Consider the following 22,256-nt stretch of genomic DNA (forward strand, 5'->3'; position numbering starts at 1 on the left):
TAATACATAGAAATATGGATCAGGGATGATCAATACTGCGGAATACACAAGGATTCATTCTATCTTCAATCACTATTTGCATAACGACAATTAATAGACATAATCCTTGAAAAACAAAAGATTTGAACCTATCTTCCATCAAATAATTGACAATATAGGATTAACTTTTGTATTTGTCAAAAGTCCATTCATTCTTTTACCAATACGTGAATACCGACCACGAACGACTTTACTTTTGACAAAGTATGGGACAAATATAGTTCACGGACGTAAACACCAATCACATAACAAATTGCAGTATAACAAATCATAAAGATTAATACTGCAAAAACATAATCCTCCAAATATTTTTAGAATTTAAACCAAATAAACCTAAAAAAGATAAGAAGATGAAAAAATAATAGCTATGTGTAGTCACAATCATTGCTATTCAAAGCACTAGTTATTATTCCAACTAAACCAAAAAGAAGACATACTAGGCAACAATATCTTTGAGAAATTCTTTATCATTCCCGAACTCCTTGTCGTCAACAGCCATTGGAACATAAGGTTCGTGGAGATAGGAGTTAATATCAACAAACCGTCTTGGATGATGATGTCGAACCAGGGCTTTCTGAATTTCCAAAGATCTTAAAACGCAAGCCTTTATTTCACTAATCTCCTTTATTACTTCCTTCAACTCATCAAGAACATCGGAAAACTTATGAGAGTTAGAAGGGACAACCCTTGGCTTTCTTGTATTCCTCCTTTTTCTTTTCAAGGAAGGAGTTACTGGAGATTTCTCTTTTTCCTTGATTGATGGCTTAACAATCATATTGACATCTTTTCCATCCAATGACATGATGCTTAGAGAACAGTTATAAACAATTGGTTTTTGTGAGTGGTTCACAATCTCATCAAGCAGTCTTAAGATATAAAGGATATCAGAGAGGAAAAAGGAATGTAGGGTTCACAACCTTTAAATAAGTTCGTGGACGCCCAATTCTAAACCATATAAAGAGTAGAATTGTCGATAATAACCCTTTACTTTATTTGATAGACAGGAAAAACAAACCTAAGAAAAAAAACTTTTCCTAAAGCCTGAGAGGTACACAATCTTGTCTCTTTTGATCAGGCACATGACACAAGATGTACCAAACAACACAATCAAGTTGTGTTGTGGTGAACGAAAATTTGTCCACCATTTTCCTCTTGAGAGGAATCCTTTGACTTCTGTCTATCAAAGCGATTTGACCATACCTTCTTCTCTAATGGTCTTATGTTGTCTTTGGAAACCAACTTCTTAGTCGAAGATAAAATCCTACATACCTCAGCAGTCTTCTGGGTAAGTTTAAGCCTCCTTGCTAATGGATTTGCTCTTCACTGAAGTTTGTTGGCGTGCCTCACTTGATGTTTTTACTTGTAACATCTTGATAGTTCATGACCTTTCATAGAACAAAACGAGCACGTCAATGTTGGATGGTATTCAGGCATCTGAGTTGTGCAGGCAGCTAGGCACATTGTGGATCCTGAAATATCATAAAAAGAGTTTCCAGACAGTGGATTAATAGAATCTTCCAGCTTGGCTGGGTTCTCTTCTTCACCGGAACCGTCACTGTTGATATATGTATTGCTAAAATTATCAAAATCAATGTTTTCACATAGAAGACCGACACTTGATTTCCTATCTTCATCAGAATCATAGATTTCAGACATCTCATCAAGTGTTACATCAAGACCTTTGTTCCCAGTGTATTTTCTAAGATTTGGGCACTCATTTGAAAAATGACCAAAACCTTTACACTTAAAGCACTGTGGCATATCCTCCTCATCAGCCTCGTCAGCATCCCTGTTTTTAGGAGGAACGCGATTGTGAGGTTTATCTGATGACCAAGGTTTGTCTCTTGAAAACCGTTTACTTCTCTTCAAAAGAAGATCCCTAAACTTTCTTGTGATCAAGGAGACTGATTTGCCAAGATCTTCATCCGAAAAATCATCCTCATTCCGATCATCCTCAGAGACATAAAAACTTTTACCTTTATCAAGTAATTTAGTGTTCTTCTGTGCTTTAAAGGAGACATCCTTTCCGATTTTGGATATTTGCTCATGATCAAAGATCTTTAGCTTTCCAACCAATGTATTTCTGAAAAGATTATCAAGGTTATTTCCCTCAACGTTGGCATGCTTCTTAGACTCGTATCTAGATGGAAACGATCTGAGAATTTTCATCACAATGTCCTTTTCAGGAATAGTCTTGCCCAATGCAAAAGATGCATTAGCAATTTCAGACACTCTGTGATTAAACTCATCAAATGTATCTTCATATGCCATACGAAGGTTCTCCCAATCAGAATTAAGGTTTTGAAGCCTAGCTTCCTTTTCACTGGAGTTACCTTCAAATACGGTTTCTCAGATATCCCAAGCATCTTTAGACCTAGTGCAATTTGACACATGGTGCTGAAGATTTGGGGTAATGGCATGTATGATTGCATTCAAATCGTCGTAATTTTTCTTTGCAGCAAGTATCTCGGCCGGACTGTATTCACCAATATTCTTGGGAACGTTTACATCTCCAACTGCCACAACGGGAGTATCGTAGCCATTAACAACATATACCCATGATTAAAAATCACGTGCTTGAAGAAAAGCTCGCATAACAATTTTCCACCATAAGTATTTAGATCCATCGAAGACTGGTGGTACGTTAATAGAGATAGCACCTCTGTCCATAGAGTCAGATCACTACAAACACAAACTTGTAAGGTCTTGAACGTGTTTGCTTGCTCTGATACCAATTAAAAAAGTGGGGGTCTAACAACACCACCCAATATTTCGCTTAGCAATCTGTATGGAATAACTCAGAAATATTTTCTAGAGAATCAACTAGACAGTCAGACTCAATCTAGGTAAAAGTATCTCAAGGAGTTAATATCTCTCTCTTGTTTTGATTTACTCAAGATAATAGAAATTAACGAGTCTTTAATCAAACACAAGGAATAACTTGGATGGTGCCAACGACCAATATCCAAGGATCAATCAATGACAATCAACCAAAGGTTGGATTACTCTAATTGATGATCTGACACAAAACCTGTATTATTTCAATTATAAAGATAAAACAATATAATGCGGAAATAGAAATAACACAGACACCAGAAATTTTGTTAACGAGGAAACCACAAATGCAGAAAAACCCCAGGACCTAGTCCAGATTGAACACACACTGTATTAATTCGCTACAGACACTAGCCTACTCCAAGATAACTTCGGACTGGACTGTAGTTGAACCCCAATCAGTCTCCCACTGATCCAAGGTACAATTGTACTCCCTACGCCTCTGATCCCAGCAGGATACTGCGTACTTGATTCCCTTAGATGATCTCACCCACAACTAAGATTTGCTACGATACAAAATTGCAGGCTTTGACAATAAACAAATCTGTCTCACACAGACAAGTCTATCAAAGGATCAATCTATCTCCCACAAATAAACCCTAAAGGTTTTGTTCCGTCTTTTGATAATTATTAAGGTGAACAAGAACCAATTGATAATCCGTTCTTATATTCCCGAAGAACAGCCTAGAGTTATCAATCACCTCACAACAATCTTAATCGTATGGTAGCGAAACAAGATGTTGCGGAATCACAAAAAATGAGACGAAGATGTTTATGATTACTTTTTAAATCTTGCCTATCGGAGATATCAATCTCAAGACAATCAGTCTGATTGCACTCGTACGATAGAAGATGCAAGATCGGATCACACAACTACGATAAAGGTAGTATCGGTCTGGCTTCACAATCCCAATGAAGTCTTTAAGTCGTTAACCTGGTTTTAGAAGAAGAAAATCAAAGGTTAAAGGAAAACTGACTCTAGTACGCAACCTAGTATCACACATAAGGTGTGGGGATTAGTTTTGCACAATACTAGATGTCTCCTTCATATAGTCTTTCAAATAAGGGTTTGCAATTAGGTTACCTTGGTAACAAAGCAATCAATATCCATCGTCAGATGAAAACCTGATTTAGATTCAAGCTAATATTTTTCAACCGTTAGATCGAAAACTTAGCTTGTTATATACACTTGACAATACACGCTTCTAGGTTTGTTAACCGTACCCAAACGTATGCACTTGTTGGTTCAACAATATTTAACCAAATGGTTACCCATATGAGCATTTCATATCAACCATGTTCTTTTTCACCATAACTAGTTCAAATGACTTCAAATGAACTAGTTAGAGAGTTGTTCAATTGCAAGGAAATCTTATGTACTACACAAGAAACAATTAAAGCAAAGATGATTTAATTAACTCGAATCAGTTCATGAACTTTTATAGCCACGGTTTGAAAACTGCATTCCTTAGTCTTTTTAAGTTTAAGTTCAGAATTCATCTTCAGATATATAACCTTCTCAAGTTCGCAGACTAGGTTCGCGGACTTAAGTTACCGGGCAGAGTTTACAAACTCTAGCAGAAATTCTCGGGTTTGAGGACTTCGCCGGTTCGCGGACTGGGTTCGCGGACCGAGTTCGTCGACTTAGCTTCACGCAAGTAGTTTGTCAACTCCAACAGAAGTTCTCGGGTTTGAGAACTTCGGCAGTTCGCAGAGTCAGTTCGCGGACTTGGCTCACGCCGTTTTTCCGGTTCTCTTGATCAACAAAGTTTGCAAACTTTGGTTCAAGGAATAAGACTTATACATAAATGTGTTTCCACAACAACGCTTATGTCCACCATTGGTTATGTAATCTAAACTCTCATTTCAATCATTGAAACATTCTTAGAGGACATTATATAGTTGTTACACCATTTCTCGTCAAAGTAATTTTCAAGCTGATTGAAACATTATGAATTTCGTCACATGGTAAAGATAAACTTGATCGAAGCGAAAAGCTTACCAACACATATTTCGAGATATAAATAGGCGAGGTATACTCGACTCGAAATACCAAATGTGTATAATCCAAGTCTATATATATAGCATACGACTTCTTGTCTCAAAGAGTAGGAGATAAAGTAGATAGACTTTTGTGTGACAGATAAGTTCAAGTCTTCACATACCTTTTTGTCGATAAGTTCCACCGGTTCCTTGAGTAGTTCTTCAACTTGTATGATGAATCTCCATGAAGTATTTGAGCTCAACTACACTTTCTATCCTAGTCCGAGACTTAGCTATAATAGACTAGAAATCAAGACTTATAGTTTTGATCACTAACATTGACAAACATGCTTGAGATAGCAACGCATTCGAGTTCGACCGATCAATGCTCTAACAATGTCGACATGTTTTACTTCGAAATTGAAGCTGTGTTGCACTCTTTTTCCCTTTGATCGAGAATATTTTTTCCCAAAGGGTTTTGTTACTCGACAAGGTTTTTAGCGAGACAACACTAAAAACATCAAGTATGTTGAACGTTGAAGACATAGAGATCACGTTGATATTACTGAAAATATCTGAATCAAAGAAATGAAATGCGATATTTTCTTAAGCAACGTAACTTCCAAAATCAACAACATGGTCTTATAAACATTCAAGTCACCAAAGTAAAGTGTGATAAACTCCTTTTGAATACATTAGACTAATGAAAATTATCTGACATCAGGGGGAGCATCTAATGGTGTGTTGAACTATTTTCCTTCACCGAGGTTGCTTTTTCCCACATGGTTTTGTTACTCGGCAAAGTTTTTAATGAAACAACAACAAACACCGGGAATATAATTTCCCAGCTAAGGCTATTGTCTTTCCCACGAGGTTTTTTTGTCTTAAGAGTTGTGAAGCAACTCGTCAACTTCAACGGAGCAAAGTGATCATATGAAACGAATCACCTTTACTTGCATCTATCACGTTGTACTCTTTTCCCTTCTTCAAGGTTTTATCCCGGTGGGTTTTCCTTTTCAAGGTTTTAATGAGGCAACATATTTGAGTCCATCTATGTTCTAAGTTTGCTTAATATTGTACTCTTTTTCTTTAGTTCGGGTTTTGTCCCTCTGGGTTTTCCTGACGAAGTTTTAACGAGGCAATTAACTTAGACTCGTCGATCTTTGAAAATCGTATTGCATGTGATGAACTACATGTAAAGTACGTGACAACATGTGAAGTACTACATGCGAAGATTTTTACCAAGGTTTTATCCCACTGGGTTTTTCCTTGTCAAAGTTTTAATGAGGCGATTGATTTTGGCACAAGTCATCAAGAAGAGGACGACATTTGAATACCTGCATTCGAAGCACTATACGTGAAGCACTACAAACAGAGTTCTATTGGACCACACAATGGGGAGTGTTGTAGGGCTTATGGCCCATGGGTGTGCGGTCCAACTAGAAGCCTAAGGGTTTCTCTTTACATGTATATAAAGGATACTTTACCTATGTAATAGGCTAATCAATAGAAGTCCTTCTCTTCTGTGCCTCTTCCTTTTTCCCCTATTATTCTACTATAATAATTTTAAATCTATGTGATAAAAATCTACTTCGTGACTGAAAGTATACAACATAGGCTAAAATATATCAATGTGACCTAAAATTTGTATTATCTCTTAAATCTGCATCTTGATGTAGAACCTAAATTGTGATTCAAAATTAATATCTTGACCAAAAATCAACATTATGATTCAAATTTTGAAATATCTACATTATGACTCAAATTTTGATCAATGTAACACAAGGTTTGCCTCATGATCTACTCATGGATAAAAAATCCATACCAGAACCAAAATTTGTCAACCGGATCTGACCCAAGCCCCTTGGCGAAAAACAAGAGTATCATTTTATATGACTGCCTTAAGTTGATCTAGCGGTCATGGGGTTAGATTCTACCAGATTTTTTTCTTTATTTTTTTACATAAATCTACTCTGCCCAACATTGTATCATCGGCCGCGCGATTTTGACCAGAGGTCAAGGCGATTAGGGTTTCCATTTTGTGTTGATTTTAGGTCTTCCACCACCATGGATGAAGGTGGTGGATCTTCAATTTCACCTGGTTTGATTTCTTAGTCCCATCCTGGTTCTCAGAAAGTGATTAATTCTGATGGAAAGAGGGTCGCAGATTTGGGATCGAATAAGATGGTTTTTGTTTGGTCTGATCTTTTTGCGAAGAAGAAAGAGGCGACTCCTGATGCTGCGATGGGGTTTGATAATCCACCTGATATTGATGGAAAGAGGGTCACAGATGTTGTGTTTGATGATGTTTCTGAAGATTTGAAACACTGTGATGATCTGCTTATTGGGGTCTATGTTGGTAAGAAATTACCATATTGGTTGGTTAGGAATGCTGCTCAAAGAGCTTGGAAAGTTAAAGGAGAGATGTAATTAACTATTCATGGTGAATCTCTTTATGTTTTTGAGTTTGATAACATGGAGGATAGATTGTCTGCTCTTGAATATGTTCTGTTATTCATCTCGAATCAACCTTTCTTTGTCCGTCCTTGGCATGCTCTTATTGAACACGAAATAGCTGAACTGAAAACTGTACCCATTTGGGTAAATCTTAGGAAAGTACCATTACATATGTGGAATGCTAAGGCTCTTTCTAAAATTTCTAGTCTTATTGGTACTCCAATTATGATGGATAAACTTACTTTTAGAAGAGCTAGGATAAGCTATGATAGGATTTTGATTGAGGTGGATTTAAAATGTGAGTTTCCTACTTTATTGCCTGTTTATTATGAGGGGAAACATGTTATTGATGTTGAAGCAGAATATTCTTGGAAGCCTCCAAGCTGTACCGAATGTGATTCTTTTAGACATGTGACTGCAAGGTGTCCTTGGGCTAAACCAAAGAGCAAGCCTGTGGAAGTTGATAAACTAGTTAGTGAGAAAGTTTACAAACAGGTTTGGGTAGTTAAGGGAACTAAGAAAGCTATAAATCACATGAATGTGGAAGTTGATATGGCAAGAAGTGCTATGGATGAGGATGTTTTCTCTCTTGGAGGTAATAAGAAAAATATATGTATGGAGGAGTGATTCATTCGGATGTTTCTACTGGTAATATGTTTGATGTGCTTATTGAACAAGAGGAAGTTGTGAAGGATTCAGAGGTTATGGGTCCACTTAAAGTTACTACTCAGAACTCGACTTCAGAATCTATTCCTACAATGCGGTTGGTTGATTCAATGGTGAAATATTTTTCTTCTCCAACTGGTTATAGAGGTAGATTTATTGCAAAGAGTAATGATCATATTCCTAATAATAGTTTGGCTCATAAGGGGCCTGAGCTCAAGAAATCCAGGCCTCCTAAGAGGCCTCGTACTTCCATTAATAATGTTTAAGATTGGTTGCTGAAATATTAGGGGGTTGAATGACCCTCTAAAGCAGAAAAAAGTTAGTAGATTTATTTTACAGAATAAATTGTCCATAGTTGGTATTGTGGAAACCCATGTGCAAGTTCAGAATAATGACTCAATTAGGTTTTTGATTAATAAAAATTGGTCTTTTACTGATAACTGTGCAAATAATAACTGTGGTAGGATTTGAATTGGGTGGAACCCTCTTGAAATAAATGTTTCAGTTTTACATAGTGCTTCTCAAGCCATTTATCCTGAAGTGACAACTAGTAAAAACTTAAAGTTTGTTGTTACTTTCATTTATTGAGACAATGATAGTAATATTAGGACTTCTTTATGGAATGACTTATGTGCTTTTGCTTCTAATTTGGACATTCCTTGGGTTGTGTTGGGAGATTTTAATGAGATCATGAGCTCAAATGAAATAATATCCTGTATAAGTTGTTCTCCTTCTTCCATGAATGACTTTGTTCAGTGCATTAATGATACTCAACTATTTGATCTTAATTATTCTGGTGATTTTTATACGTGGTCAAATAAAAAAGTGGTTATTGGTAGAATTATGTCTAAGATTGATAGAGTTTTAGTTAATATTGAATGGGTTTCTTGTTTTAATCATTCTAAAGCTGATTTTCTCCCTCCGGGTATTTCGGACCATTTTCCTATGGTGGTTTCTGTTTTTGAGGAACGACAACAAGGCCCACCTCCTTTTAGATTCTATAATTATCTTACTGATGAGCCAGATTTTATAGAGATTGTTAGGAATGTTTGGTCCCAGCAGGTGAAAGGAAATCCAATGTATGTGCTTGTCACTAAGTTGAAGAAGGTTAAGCAAAGATTTGTTGAGTTGCGAAGGCATAGATTCCCTAATCTTTCTGAATTTGTGGTTGACGCAAATAAGGTCATGGTGTGTGCTCAAACTGATGTTCAATTAAAACCTCTTGATCCTGTGATTGCTAGTGCTGAGAAGAGGGATGTTATCAACTATGCTAGAGTTGCTAGGCATGAAGAATCTATGATCAAACAAAAGTCTAGAGTTCAATGGATGGAATTGGGTGATTCTAATATTCGTTTATTTCATGGATCTTTACAAGAGAGAAGATGTGGAAATAACATTTGAAGTATCAGGGATTCTTCGGGTAATATCCTTAATGAGGACAAAGATATTTCTTTGGAGTGCACCTCTTATTTCTCTTCTCTATTTAATGATGCAGCTCTGAATGATTTTAATGATAATAATTCTAGTTTTATTCAGTTTTCTAATTTTATCTCGGCTGATGATGCTGCTTGCCTAAGCGCCTCTGTTTCTAGGGATTAAATAGTTCATGCTTTGTCGTGTATTGGCTCAAGTAAGGCTCCAGGTCCTGACGGTTTTTCGAGTCATTTCTTCAAGGTTTGTTGGTCCATCATTGAAGCTGATTTTGTTAGAGCTATTCAGAACTTCTTCTTGAAGACTAAAATGCTTGGTGAGGCAAACATCACCTTTTTAACCTTAATTACGAAAGTCGAGAATCCTTCTTCTATTGCTGATTATAGGCCTATTTCATATTGTAATGTTATATATAAATGTATACTTAAGATTTTGGCAATCAGAATGAAGCTTGTTCATAAGAATCTTATTAGTATGAATCAATCAGCTTTTATATCGGGTAGGTCCATTCAATATAATATTATGCTTGCCCATGAAATAGTTAGGAATTATCATAGAGATGGTAGTTCACCTAGGTGCTCCTTGAAAATCGATATTAGAAAGGCTTATGACACCGTCTCTTGGAATTCTATCTTGATATGTCTTAAGAAAATGGGTTTCCCTCCTCAATTTATATCTTGGGTTCATCTGTGTATATCTTTAGCAAAAATTTCAGTGCTTATTAATGGTTCGCCATATGGTTGTTTTCTTCTAGTAGAGGCCTACGACAGGGTTGTCCTTTGTCGCCTTACTTATTTGTTATTGTAATAGAGATTTTGAGTGCTTCTCTGAAGAATCAAGTTATTGCTGGTAATTTTGGTTTACACCCTAGATGTCGATTAACCCAACTTACTCATTTATGCTTTGCCGATGATGTCTTAGTCTTTTTCAAAGGAACTGTGGCTGCTGCTTCTTCTTTTAAGACTGCTTTATTAGATTTTAGTAAGATTTCAGGATTGGAGATGAATAAACAAAAAACTGCCTTGTACTCCTCTTCTGTGGATCATTCTATTTTGTCTCAGATTGTTCAATGTCTTGATTGTAGTACTGGAGAGTTACCGGTTCGCTATCTTGGGGTTCCTCTATTATCTACTAGGCTATCTCATCAGGACTGTTTTCCTTTAGTTTCTAGAGTGCTTAAGAGGGTGAAGTCTTGGAAATCTAAGAGACTTTCTTATGCTGGCAAATTACTTCTCATTAAGGTTGTTCTTAGTGGTATGATTTATTTTTGGCTTTCATGTTTTATCCTTCCTAAGAGAACTGTCAAGGAGTTGAATTCTATTTTCAAGAGCTTTCTTTGGGAAGGTGCATAAATGGGGAAGAAATACCATCCTATTAGATGGTATGTGGTTTGCAGGCCATTTTCGGAACGAGATCTGGGTGTTAGGAGCATATAAATCACTAATGAGGCTGCAAATCTTAGACATCTATGGGACTTGGTGTGTGGGAATCATACTATCTGGACTGATTGAATCCATAAGGATTTGATTAAAAATAGGGATTTGTGGACTCTCAATATTCCATAAGATGCCTCTTGGTGCTGGCGTAGAATTCTAGATCAGAGAACTAAATCCAAGAATCTTATTCTTCATATTATAGGGGATGGTGAAAATACTAAGTTCTTAACTGATTTATGGCATCCTCTTGGAAGGCTCCTTGATTGGGTTAGTAGAGATGTTCTTGAGGATGTATGTTCTAATACTGATTGTAAAGTGGTTGATTTCACTGATGAGGAAGGTTGGTATTTCCCTGATTCTATGGATGAGGATTTGAGTAACACTGTTAAGAAGCTGAAAATAGTGGAACATGATCAGACATCCCTTGATACTGTTGTGTGGAAGCCTAGTGCTTTGGGGCTTATCCTATGAAAGAAACTTATAAGTGTTTAGCTGGTCCTAGAGATGTTGTTCAGGGGCAGAGTATTGTGTGGTTCAAGTCACATATTCTGAGGAATTCTTTCATCACCTGGCTCTCCTTACATGGTAGGCTCAAGACTAAGGAAAAGATGGTGCAGTGGGGTTTGTACCAGGTGGCTGATTGCATCTTATGTAAGGTGAGTCCTGAATCTAAGGACCATTAATTTCTTAAATGCCCTTTTTCTGCTAGTATTTGGAAGGGGCTATTAATAAAAATGGGGTTTGTCAAAGAGACTTGCAGTTGTTGGAGAGAGGAAATTAGTTGGTGTAGTAGGGCTTTTGCTGGTAACACTCTTATTGCTAGAATGAAAAAGCTAATCCTAAACTGCTTTGTTTATCATGTATGGAGGGAAAGAAACTATAGAGTGTTGTGTTGCAGATACTCTTCTGCTGACCAGGTGGGCTTTTCTATTCTTGAAGATGTTAGAATCATGGTCTTATCTTTACACACTAAGGTTGAGGATAATCCCACTACTAGAGCTTTTATGGACAACTTCAACCTCAAATGTGGTTTTGTTATCACTCCTCCCATTTTTTGTTCTTGGTTGTTTCCTGCTACAGATTTTATTATGGTGAATACTGATGGTTCAAAAAGAGACAACTCTGGTGGTTGGGGTGCCATTCTTAGAGATAGTTCTGGTGATGTGATTGCTGCTGCTAAAGGAGGTGGTCCACCTATCCCTGAGAATGCTCATGAGATACAAGATGTGGAGCTGGGTTTTTGTCTTGCCAAAGAGTTGGGTATTAAGAAAATCCATCTTGCCATTGATTCAATGGTTATTTATAATCTGTTAGTTCAGCAGGATAGTTCTCCACCTTGGATTCTTATGCAGATATGGAGAAGGGTTTGTAGACTACGATCTTTTTTGATAGTATGGAGATATCACACATCTACAGGAAGACGAATAGGGCTTCTGATCTTTTGGAAAATTATCATCCATCCCCCAAATGGGTAAATATGACTCCTGATTAGGGGTGCACATATCCTACCCTTACCCGCCACCCTATCCTACCCGTCACAATTTTTACCCGTATCCTATCCTACCCGATAATTGACGGGTAGGGTGACGGTTAAACTTTATCTTATCCGTTGTCAAATGGGTAGGGTGACGGATAAAACCAGAAATTATCCTACCCTACCCTACCCGCTTACCCGCCTGATATATTTAAAAGACCAAATAATCCCTATCCTTTATTCTGTCTCGTGTCCATTGTACCGTTATTTTAATACAAACAAGGGGTAAAATGTTAACTCCATTTCTTTTGTCAAGTCGATCTAAATCTAAACAGAAAATTATCATTTCTCGTTTTCTCCTTCAACCATTTCTTCCACCCTGTTCTTTTTCAATAGAATCTCAGGTAAATCTTTGAAGTACCTGAAATCATCCATGGATTTGAGATTAATAGATAGGGTTTGAGGATGATTCTTGTGAATTCATAACGCAGAAGCATAAAACCCTTTTTTGCTACACCTCTCAAGTTACATATCAAATTCAAAGCTGTTAACGGATCTCGTTGAGAACCCTATGCTCGGTTGATTTAAGGTAAGATCTAACTTCAAAGTTGATTTTGTTCATTTATTTTTTTGTGTTAAATTGATTGACAAAATCGTAGGGTTTTACGATTTCATGCATGTTCCTGGATACGATATTAGGTAATCTTAATTGATTAGGACAGTTCCAATATATGATTGATTGGAAATAGTTCCAATCATAGCTAATCTTAATTGAGATTATTGATGTACATTGTTTGATATGAATTTGTTGCAGAATACGATGAATCTGAGAGTGCAAAGCTAATGAAGGGTTTAATAAGTGGTTCTTCCTCCTCCTCCTCCTCGATTAATTCCTGATTTGAAATCCAAACTAATTTTCAGGTGAAAATTCACTAAACCCAGATTTCCTTTTCCATTTTTACATAGAAAATCGATCTGGGTTATCTTTAATTTTGCATTTTGATAACATTACTTGTGGGAATTATGCATCTTATTTTGATTTTAGGAATTTTGGGTAGAAATGCTTTTATTATTATCAATTACCAATATTTCTGTAACTTACCACAATCAGTATTTCTTTAGCTTTGAATGTGTTAGCAGGTTTCTGCTCATCGTTGAGAACCCACCTCCCTATTGATATCTTGCATTTTCCTCCCATGTTGAATGTGTTGACAGTATAATCTACTAGTTTAAGTGTAGGATAATCTTGCAGTAATTCTTCAACTTCAATAGAGGTTCAAGTTCAATCGGTGTTACTTTTTAAGGTCAAAGTAGTCTATTTGTGGATTCTTTTCTGCGGAGGGTCCTTATTAGTTTAGTTTTTCGATTACCATGTGTAACTAGTATAGGTTCAGTTCAAGAGTTGACAGGGTCTGCTTAAACACTAAGACTCAAATAATCGAGCTGGAGTATGTGTTTGAATCATGTTATTGTTACATCATTTCATAATCCTGTTATCATTTGCCATATAGTTCATGTTATTAATTGTTTGTTTCGATATCAAATGTGTACCGAAGCTTCAGTAGAGCATTTTAAGTGATTACATTTTGGTGCTTCAAGTATTAAGCTATACCAACTCCTACTTAGTTGTGATTCTTTATTCCATGATCAGGTATATCCGGAAGCAGCAGTTAGTAGATGTAACTGAGATCTTCAACTTACTCAACTTGGAAAAGAAGCAACGGCTTGTTAAGTCTATCTGGTTCTTGTCCTCTTTTTAACCCTATTTTGGTATGTGACTGAACTCGCCTGCTTTTCAGATAGTCTATACATATTGCTCATAACTATATGTGATTCCTGGAAGAATAAGGGGTTTTGTTGTCTACAACATGGTAGTTACTGCCCACATTATCGATGACCAATGGAAATTACACAAAAGAATTATATGTTTTTGTTTAATCACTAGTCATGGAGGTGAACATATTGGAAGAACATTGAAGAAGTGTTTGATCGAGTGGGGGCTTGAGAGAGTGTTCACCATCGCTCTCGATAATGCATCTGCAAATAAAAAAGTAATAAAATATGTCAAGGAGAGAGTTATAAGTTGGGGATCATCAATTGTTGGAGGTAAACATTTGCATGTTAGATGTGCTGCCCACGTATTAGCTTTAGTTGTTAAGGATGGGTTGAAGAAGCATAATACTTCAGTAGCCAGAATCAGATCAGTGGTTAAATACGTCACAGCCTCTCCTGCTAGGATGAAGAGGTTCTTAGAAGCTGTATTTAACGAAAGAATTGAGTATAAAAAGGGATTAATGTTATACGTGAAAACAAGATGGAACTCCATTTATTTGATGTTGGAAGCTGTGGAAAAATATGAAAGGCCTTTATAAGGCTAGGACGGTCGGATAAAGCATTTCGTGAGAGGTTTGTCTTCGATATTCCCGGTGAACTAGAAATGGGTGTTAATATTGATGATATTGACTGTACAGACGTTCCTGATGAATATGAATCTAGTTCTTCTGATTCTGATGCTCCTGAAGAAACCGTAGCTGGTCGGAGAAAATCCAAGAAGAAAAAGCCTCGCGTGCATGCTTCTGAAAAGTATGATTGGGCTAATGCTCAAGTCCTAGTTCAGTTTTTACAGGTATTTTATCTTTCTTTATCAACTATTTTAGAACTGATTGCATGAAACAAAACAAAGTATGAAACTTAGATTACTAGTCATATGTTTTATAGTATACCTTTCTTACCAAATGTTTGGTAGTGACTACTGAAACAAAGCAAACTGACTACTGAAAAATACTCCCAAATTTTTGTGAACTTACTGTTGTTTTTCATTTTAGATAATCTGAAGTTAAATGTAAGAATCAAACATATCCAATTGGATGCAGTTCCCTAACCAGTGTGGTAGGATTTCATTCTAGTCCTCTAACCGAAGTAAAGTAACGGAGTGGTGGGCTAATAATTGTGCAACATTATTTTGTCTCTCTTAGAGTGAAACTGCACACCCAATAATCAAAACATTTTAGAACTTGAATAAAATTTTATATATGTTCTTATGAATCCAGTTCACTGCTTCCATACGACTATTGAGAGCAATTACATTTTTGTTGTTACTCTGTAATATTTGTACATTTGTTTGGAATGACGCAAGTCAAGCAGTTAAGAAATCAAACACTCGTTGTTATGAAATCCAGTGGGAACATAGTTCATGGGCTACTAGTACTTAAAGGTTCAAACATGGAGAAGTATTGTGCTACTCTCCTATTTTCTTTATTGTTTTTCAATCTTAATTAGTTGTAGTATTTGAGTTTTCAGTATTTGCTTGGTGTTCCGAGCTATGTTGATGATTGAATTCACATACTTTGTTAAAAGTACCGTGTTATCTCATATCTGTGTATTCTTTACAAGTTGTTGAATGAGATTGTCCAGACTTTGAAATATGCATCGTAGATATTACTCTATTGGAATTTTGAAATTTCGATAAACTTACTTAGATAACAATTAAAACTGTTTCTACAGGTATTTTTTGAAGCCATTATTGAGTTTTCTGGTTCTACGTATGTCACTTCGCATACATTTTTGGAAGAAATTTGTGATGTAAGTGGAGAGTTAAATGAATGGCAAAAAGCTCATTATAATCCTCACTTAAGCCATATGGGTGAGAAGATGTTACTTAAATACAACAAGTATTGGGGTGAGTATAAAGACATGAATCCTTTATTGTTTATTTCTGTGCTTTCTTGATCCAAGAGAAAAAGAACGTGGAATGCAAGTAATACTAGAACACTTGATTATGCATGATATTCCTTGAATGAAACAAAGATTGGTAAAAAATTGGTTAGATAAAGTGAAAGAGGATTTTAATGAATTATATACAGCTTATAAGGCAGAATATGCAGGTGTAGGAAGTGTGGTAGCCTCGTCAGAATATGTAGGTGAAACTGGTGGTAGTCCTAGTCAAGAGAGCTATAGTTCTAGTTCTACGTTACAAGAAAGAAGGTTCAAAGTTTGATATATTGACTTGGTGGAAAAGCAATGCTGCAAGTTTGATATTCTGTCACTTATAGCAAGAGACATACTTGCTATTCCCGTCTCTTCAGTTGCAAGTGAATCTGCTTTCAGTACTGGAAAGCGAATACTTGGTCATTTCCGTATTTCTTTAAGACCCCGAAATGTGGAAGCATTGATTCTCCTACAGAACTGGTTGAGGACGCCGATTGATATGGATCCATCTACACTAGGAGCTGAAGAGAAGGAGGATGACGTCTTAGATTCAGGTATGGAACTTGTTGTTAGTATATTGCATGAATACATGTATGAATTTGAGTGCATTCAATCATATTCATTGTCAAATGGTAGTTTCAGGGTTTATCAAAGATACATATGCATCAAGTAGACTCGTACATTTTTTCTCAACTGCTCAATTCATCCATTCAAACCATCTGTTTCACATTGTAAATCAGATTGAAAACTCAAATGGGTTTACTTGGAATGTTTTTATGAACTGAGTGCGCCTAATATTGATCACTGTAGCAATATAACATGTATTGGCTTTCTAGTGTGTGCACAGTCCTTGGCCCTTCTTGAAGCACGCGGGTGCGAACTTACACCAGAAGGGTTTCATTTTATACATCTAATGAATAGTTGTTTTTCTGGATTTTAATGAATTGTCACAGGGGCTTTACCCCATACATGTAGTTAAACTTTTCCCCCTATGCTAGTTTAGCGTACAACAGGCACCAAGCACATAGTATAATTTCAAATAGAACATTGGTAAACGTTAGTCTGCAGTTCCTGTACCTCATTGAGAAGTTTTCAGGTCTACCTACCTTGTCAAAATTACTGTCTCAATTTTTTTTGCAATTTGTACAATTAATCACTTCCACATTGTGTTTCATGCTTCCCTTGCTTCAGCCTCTTGTTGTTGATGGTCTTTGGATAAGCTGCAGTGTATACAATGCAAAAAATTAGAATATCTCTTAACTATGAATACTTAGCCTTAACCACTCATGTTTCAACTGTTGTTATGCAGATTTATTTGGTGATCTTAATATGTATTCTATCCTCGTAGATGATGATTGAAAAAGAAGGTCATATGAAGAGCTTTTGGTGATGATACTGCTATATGAAGAACAAGGTTACGTGAAGAACATGAAATTATGTTGGGATTCATCGTCGATTTTGAAAAGAATGGATCTCTTGTTTCTTGAGATTATAAATGGATTTGTGCCTGGCAGGATGTTTTTGTCTGTTCATTTTTCCCTAGTTAGATTGGCAGTATCATTGGGTACATATTTAGATAGGCTGTTGCAAGATTATTCTTTTTCTATTTTGCTTTTCGGGAAACACTTTTTGTATACACAGTCAAGATAGTAACTATGAACCACAAAGTCCAGAACATAGTAGAAAGTAGGAACCAAAACATAGAAGGGGGAAAAAAACGATTATACCCGCTACCCTATCCTATCCGACCCGTCAAATAATGGGTCGGGTAGGGTCTTACCCGTTTAATGGCGGGTAGGGTGGAGGGTAAAAAATTTCTTACCCGCCATTTAGCGTGTAGGGTGGCGAAATAGACCATATCCTACCCACCCTATCCGTTGTGCAACCCTACTCCTGATGAATTTTCTTCTGAGTTGTGTCTCATTTTAAAGGAAGATAAGGGGGGCAAATTGTACAGGCGACATTAATTTTTTTTGTTTTTGTTTTGGTTCTTTATCTGTAGGGGTCCCTTTAACCCTAGCTGATTGATAAAAAAGAAAAAAAGAAACATTGTATCATCTCGGCCCTTATGGCCATTTCGTGCCTGAACGGTAGGCACAAGGATAAAAACGGCACGGCTGGCATGTGAATTATTTGTTTTCTTACTGTTTTGTCATTCCAAACAGTAAAACAGCGAGTTTATCTAATCGGATTTTCTTTGTGTAAAATCTTTTCACTTTTGCTTATAAAACTAACCTTGCCAATTCATTTTTCAGCATCTAATGTCAGTATTGTTATATAACAATTCACTTGTTCTATCCATATCTCCAAACCAGTCCTAATATCCACTTATCGGAATAAGAGGCTCTTAAAGTTTAATAATTTGAATTGTTCTGTAGAAAAATTAATAGTTCAGTTGGTGTCAAGCTAGTGCTTAGATAGATATAACGAAAGGTAAGGTATAAAAAAACACAGATGAAATGAACTTTCTAATCTCAATTGCAAAAACTGTTTATGTTCAAAATTCGCAACTGGAAAGCATATTCTTCTGATCATGCACATTTTTGAACAGACGTGTACAGACCATTCAGATTTTAACATTTCTTTGCTCTCTTCTCTTCCTTCTCAAACCAGACACTTAATGGTGATCGACCTGGTAATCGGCAACTTAGCAGGGCTATGTGTTGTCTGTTTTGAAGTTCATAGTAAAAGCTACTTACAAGTGAAAGAAATGAGGCAGTACTTACTTAGCCTTGAGGTTACAGTTAGAGACTTCAGAAAAGTTGAATGATATAAGCTCATTCAACTTTGAAAATTATCTTCATGAACTCGTAGACGAAGTAACTTATACCAGCCGACGGAAGAACCTGAAAGTGCAGCACATACAAATTATTTACAATTATTCACACACACACCCTACAGATACAAACTTCAACAAATACAATGATCATACAAAAAGAATGATGCATCTTTGAGTATGATTATTATAGTATGCATCGCATACAGAAGCCTCCATACAATGATCATACAATAAGAATGATGCATTTTCGAGTATGATTATTATAGTATGCATCGCATACAGAAGCCTCCATAACTGTACACATGTAACCTACATGAAGGAGAGATGAAAAAAGCAATCTAATTGCACCGGAGTGGATTCAACGAAAATTCACACAGCACACTTATGGTTGTGATGCATAGATACCCAAATATCTGTCAGCGAGTACAATTAGAATTTTCTAGTTAGGAGACTTATCAATGGAGGTTCATTAGCCTTACTTGTAAACCATATGACGGGAATCACTAACATCTACAACAGTGACAGTTTATATTAAGCATGCTCACTTGCCCTGTCCCGCTGAACTAATCAAAAGTTAATGCACATAAAAACGACATCCCACTCCTTGTCATGGAGACGACGAAACCAAAAATATCTTATCAAGCTTCTAAAGCTGGATGCAGTTTAAAGTATTCTGGTTGAAAATGTATTTGTTAATCCAATTTATTACTAATTGCACCATAATCCTGCAGCGAACATCTGGTTGAACTTATATTTCAATTTCCTCCAGAAAAAGAAACCACTAACCTGAACCTTGAAAAAAATGCATTCATTTTTATTTTTTAATACAATAAAGTCTATTTGTCTAGTTTGAAATACCTGTAATAAGCTGGGGATTAGCCCTGCATAGAGAGCTGGAACGCCTCCTCGCTCTACTATCTTAGCACACGTTGCCAGAGGACTCAACCTTGTTGCCTTAACTTGCATTTGAAGTTGCCTCCTCACAACTTCAAATGGGTAAGTCGCAGCTTCAGCACAAGCACCAGAAATTGCCCCATAGAGTAAGGTTCTAAAGGGACCCAACTCCAACTGGTCGAAAGCATTCAGTTCCTGTCCTTGTTGATTCATGTACTTGGTTCTGTTTCTTCCTTCTGGTGAATGTAAGTAAGCTGACTTCAATATGTCATACACTCCATAAAAAACAGCACCTGCAGGTGCCATGCTGAGAATAGATGGTAGTAAGCCCTTGTACAGTGAAAAGAACCCTTCAGTTTGTAGCATGTGTCGGAAAGCACCAACAACACCACCCAAGGACTCGCCACCAGGTGCTACAAGCTTTGTTCGGATCTATTTATCAATCGGTGGAAGAGATGAGCATCAAATGACTAACAAATTAAGCAGGATACTCTTTAGAGTGGGTATGGTGTCCATGACATGTATTGATCTATAAAAATAAAAGTTAACCAAATGAAATCAAAGAAGAAAGCTTAACTTATGGCCTAAGAGGCTTACTTTAATTTTTTTCTACGCATCGAAATTTATATATAGCTTTTCATGGAGAAGGTACCACCCTAGCCAAATCTATGTAGTGAGAAATGAACTTTAAAATCAAAGTCAGAAGTGGTTGCATACCGTGTCTAATGGTAAGCAGAGTATGGTAGCAGTAATGCCAGCTGAAGCACCAGCGAGAAACCTCTCAACATTCGTGGTACTTTCATTCCCGGACATTTTGAGCAGATTCTTTCTGTATGTATCATAAGCATAGAAATTGATAGCTTTAAATGGGGCTGTACGAAGTATATTGACAAAATTCCCTTTCCAGAATCCTTTCAAGCCTTGATTAGCAGCAATTGTCTTAATGAGTTCAAAGAGATTCTTCTTCTCACCACGTAGTATGTATTCAAGCTTTAGTCTCTCAAGTGGAGCCACAAAGGTTCTGATACACAAACATTCAGAAAGATGTGAATCAATGAGAACTAACCAACAAGTGAAAGAAGCCACATTCAGTATTTGTCCAATCCCACAAAACAGCATTAATAAAAAAGCTTGTTATACACCCGAACTAAAAATTCCTAAGGCAAAATACCACAAACCACTAGAATGAATACAAAACATCTGCCATCGTGCAATGCATTTCTTCACCTGACAAACCTTGAGATAGTTCTAAAACAATCTTCTGCAATGTCATTCAAAAAACTTGAATGTGCATATGCATAGACAGTTGCATTCTCATTGTTTCATACACATTTCGAGCAGTAAAAATCACCCATCAATACAAAAATAACTTCTCTAGTTGAAATCCTAAATAATGGAATAAGCACAAAAGATCCATCTAAACAAAATAGACCAATTGAGAGTAAAACAGAAATAAAAAATGGTGAGAATCACAAACCTAGAAACCATGGCAGCAATTGCACCTGACCATAAATGCTTAGTAGTATTCATAGCACCTTTCTGTCTTAACCTAATTCTATTCTGTTGCTTCTGTGTCTGTTTCTTCTCTACTGATTCCTCCACCACATTCATCATATTCTCCCCATTCTCCTGCTTCAATAAACTATTGGATGATTCCTCCACATACTCACTATTCCCACTACTTGACAAACTAACACTAAGAAAACCATTAATTCCCCTCTCTTTTCTCTCAAAAAATCCATTAGAAGAATTAGAAGCCAATTTTTTCAAAACCCTAGTTGATGACGATGAAGAAGAACAAAAAGAAGGATTTGAGCAATCAATTCTTGATGAAATGAATGAAACGAAAGAAATCGGAACAGTTGATTCTAAAAACAATCCTCCTCCACCACCACCAGCAGGAGGATTCTCAAAGGAATCAATCCTAAATCCTCCTAACATTATCTCTAAAATTGTATTGAGAAATTAAAACTGGATTCTTAAATTGAATGTTATAATGTAAAATCAGGGGATATTAATACTGGAAATGAGGGTTTTGATTTGGATTTTTCCATGATAGTAAGTGAATAAGTTGAGTGCGGAACTGACTAAACGGATTTCACCACCATTATCAACCAACTGAGTCTGAGACACGCCATATCGATTTCCTCGTTTTGTGGCTACGGATTGCCGTTGGATTGCCGTTATTCTGTTTACTAAAGGCACTCTATCTAGGCGCAAGGGAAAAAGAGGCACACTTCATGGGAAGCAGTTGAATAAAAAAGGATTAAGAACGGCTGGAAGATTTCGTATTCTGAATTCTCATGCCACTATTTTCTAGTCCATTATCATTTCTTCTATTTAAATTTTCCATATAAAGAGTTTGTTCGGTTGAAAAGGATTAAGAAGATTTGGGCAATCTGTTTACATTCCTAATTGTTACTGACATAAATTTAGATTTTACAACTATTGTATGCACCCCACAAGCCATCAAAATTAGCTAAAACCCACTTGCACCCTTCGCTCCGTCTTTGAATCAGGGAATTGTAGAAGAAATAGAGCATCTCCTATCCAG

The 22,256-nt window shown here is 36.5% G+C and overlaps 1 protein-coding gene across 2 annotated transcripts; it reads right to left on the reverse strand.

Annotated features, from left to right (window-relative positions):
• Positions 1–17,083: 17,083 nt before the first annotated feature.
• Positions 17,084–21,832, reverse strand: LOC113286835 (probable mitochondrial adenine nucleotide transporter BTL3). Of its 2 annotated transcripts, XR_003329534.1 has the most exons (5): positions 21,180–21,832; positions 20,420–20,723; positions 19,667–20,134; positions 18,756–18,875; positions 17,084–17,249 (listed from the first exon to the last, which is right to left on the reverse strand). XR_003329534.1 is itself a non-coding variant. In XM_026535461.1 (4 exons), exons 1-4 carry the CDS (start codon positions 21,641–21,643, stop codon positions 18,807–18,809), a joined length of 1,305 nt encoding a protein of 434 aa, XP_026391246.1. In that variant the 5' UTR covers positions 21,644–21,832; the 3' UTR covers positions 18,485–18,806. The 2 variants fall into 2 exon arrangements, 1 of the variants encoding a protein (XP_026391246.1); XM_026535461.1 differs by lacking the exon at positions 17,084–17,249 and having other exon boundaries at positions 18,485–18,875.
• Between the last annotated feature and the right edge of the window lie 424 nt (positions 21,833–22,256).

Source organism: Papaver somniferum, chromosome 6 (assembly GCF_003573695.1).
Source record: "Papaver somniferum cultivar HN1 chromosome 6, ASM357369v1, whole genome shotgun sequence".
In the NCBI taxonomy this organism is placed as follows: domain Eukaryota; kingdom Viridiplantae; phylum Streptophyta; class Magnoliopsida; order Ranunculales; family Papaveraceae; genus Papaver; species Papaver somniferum.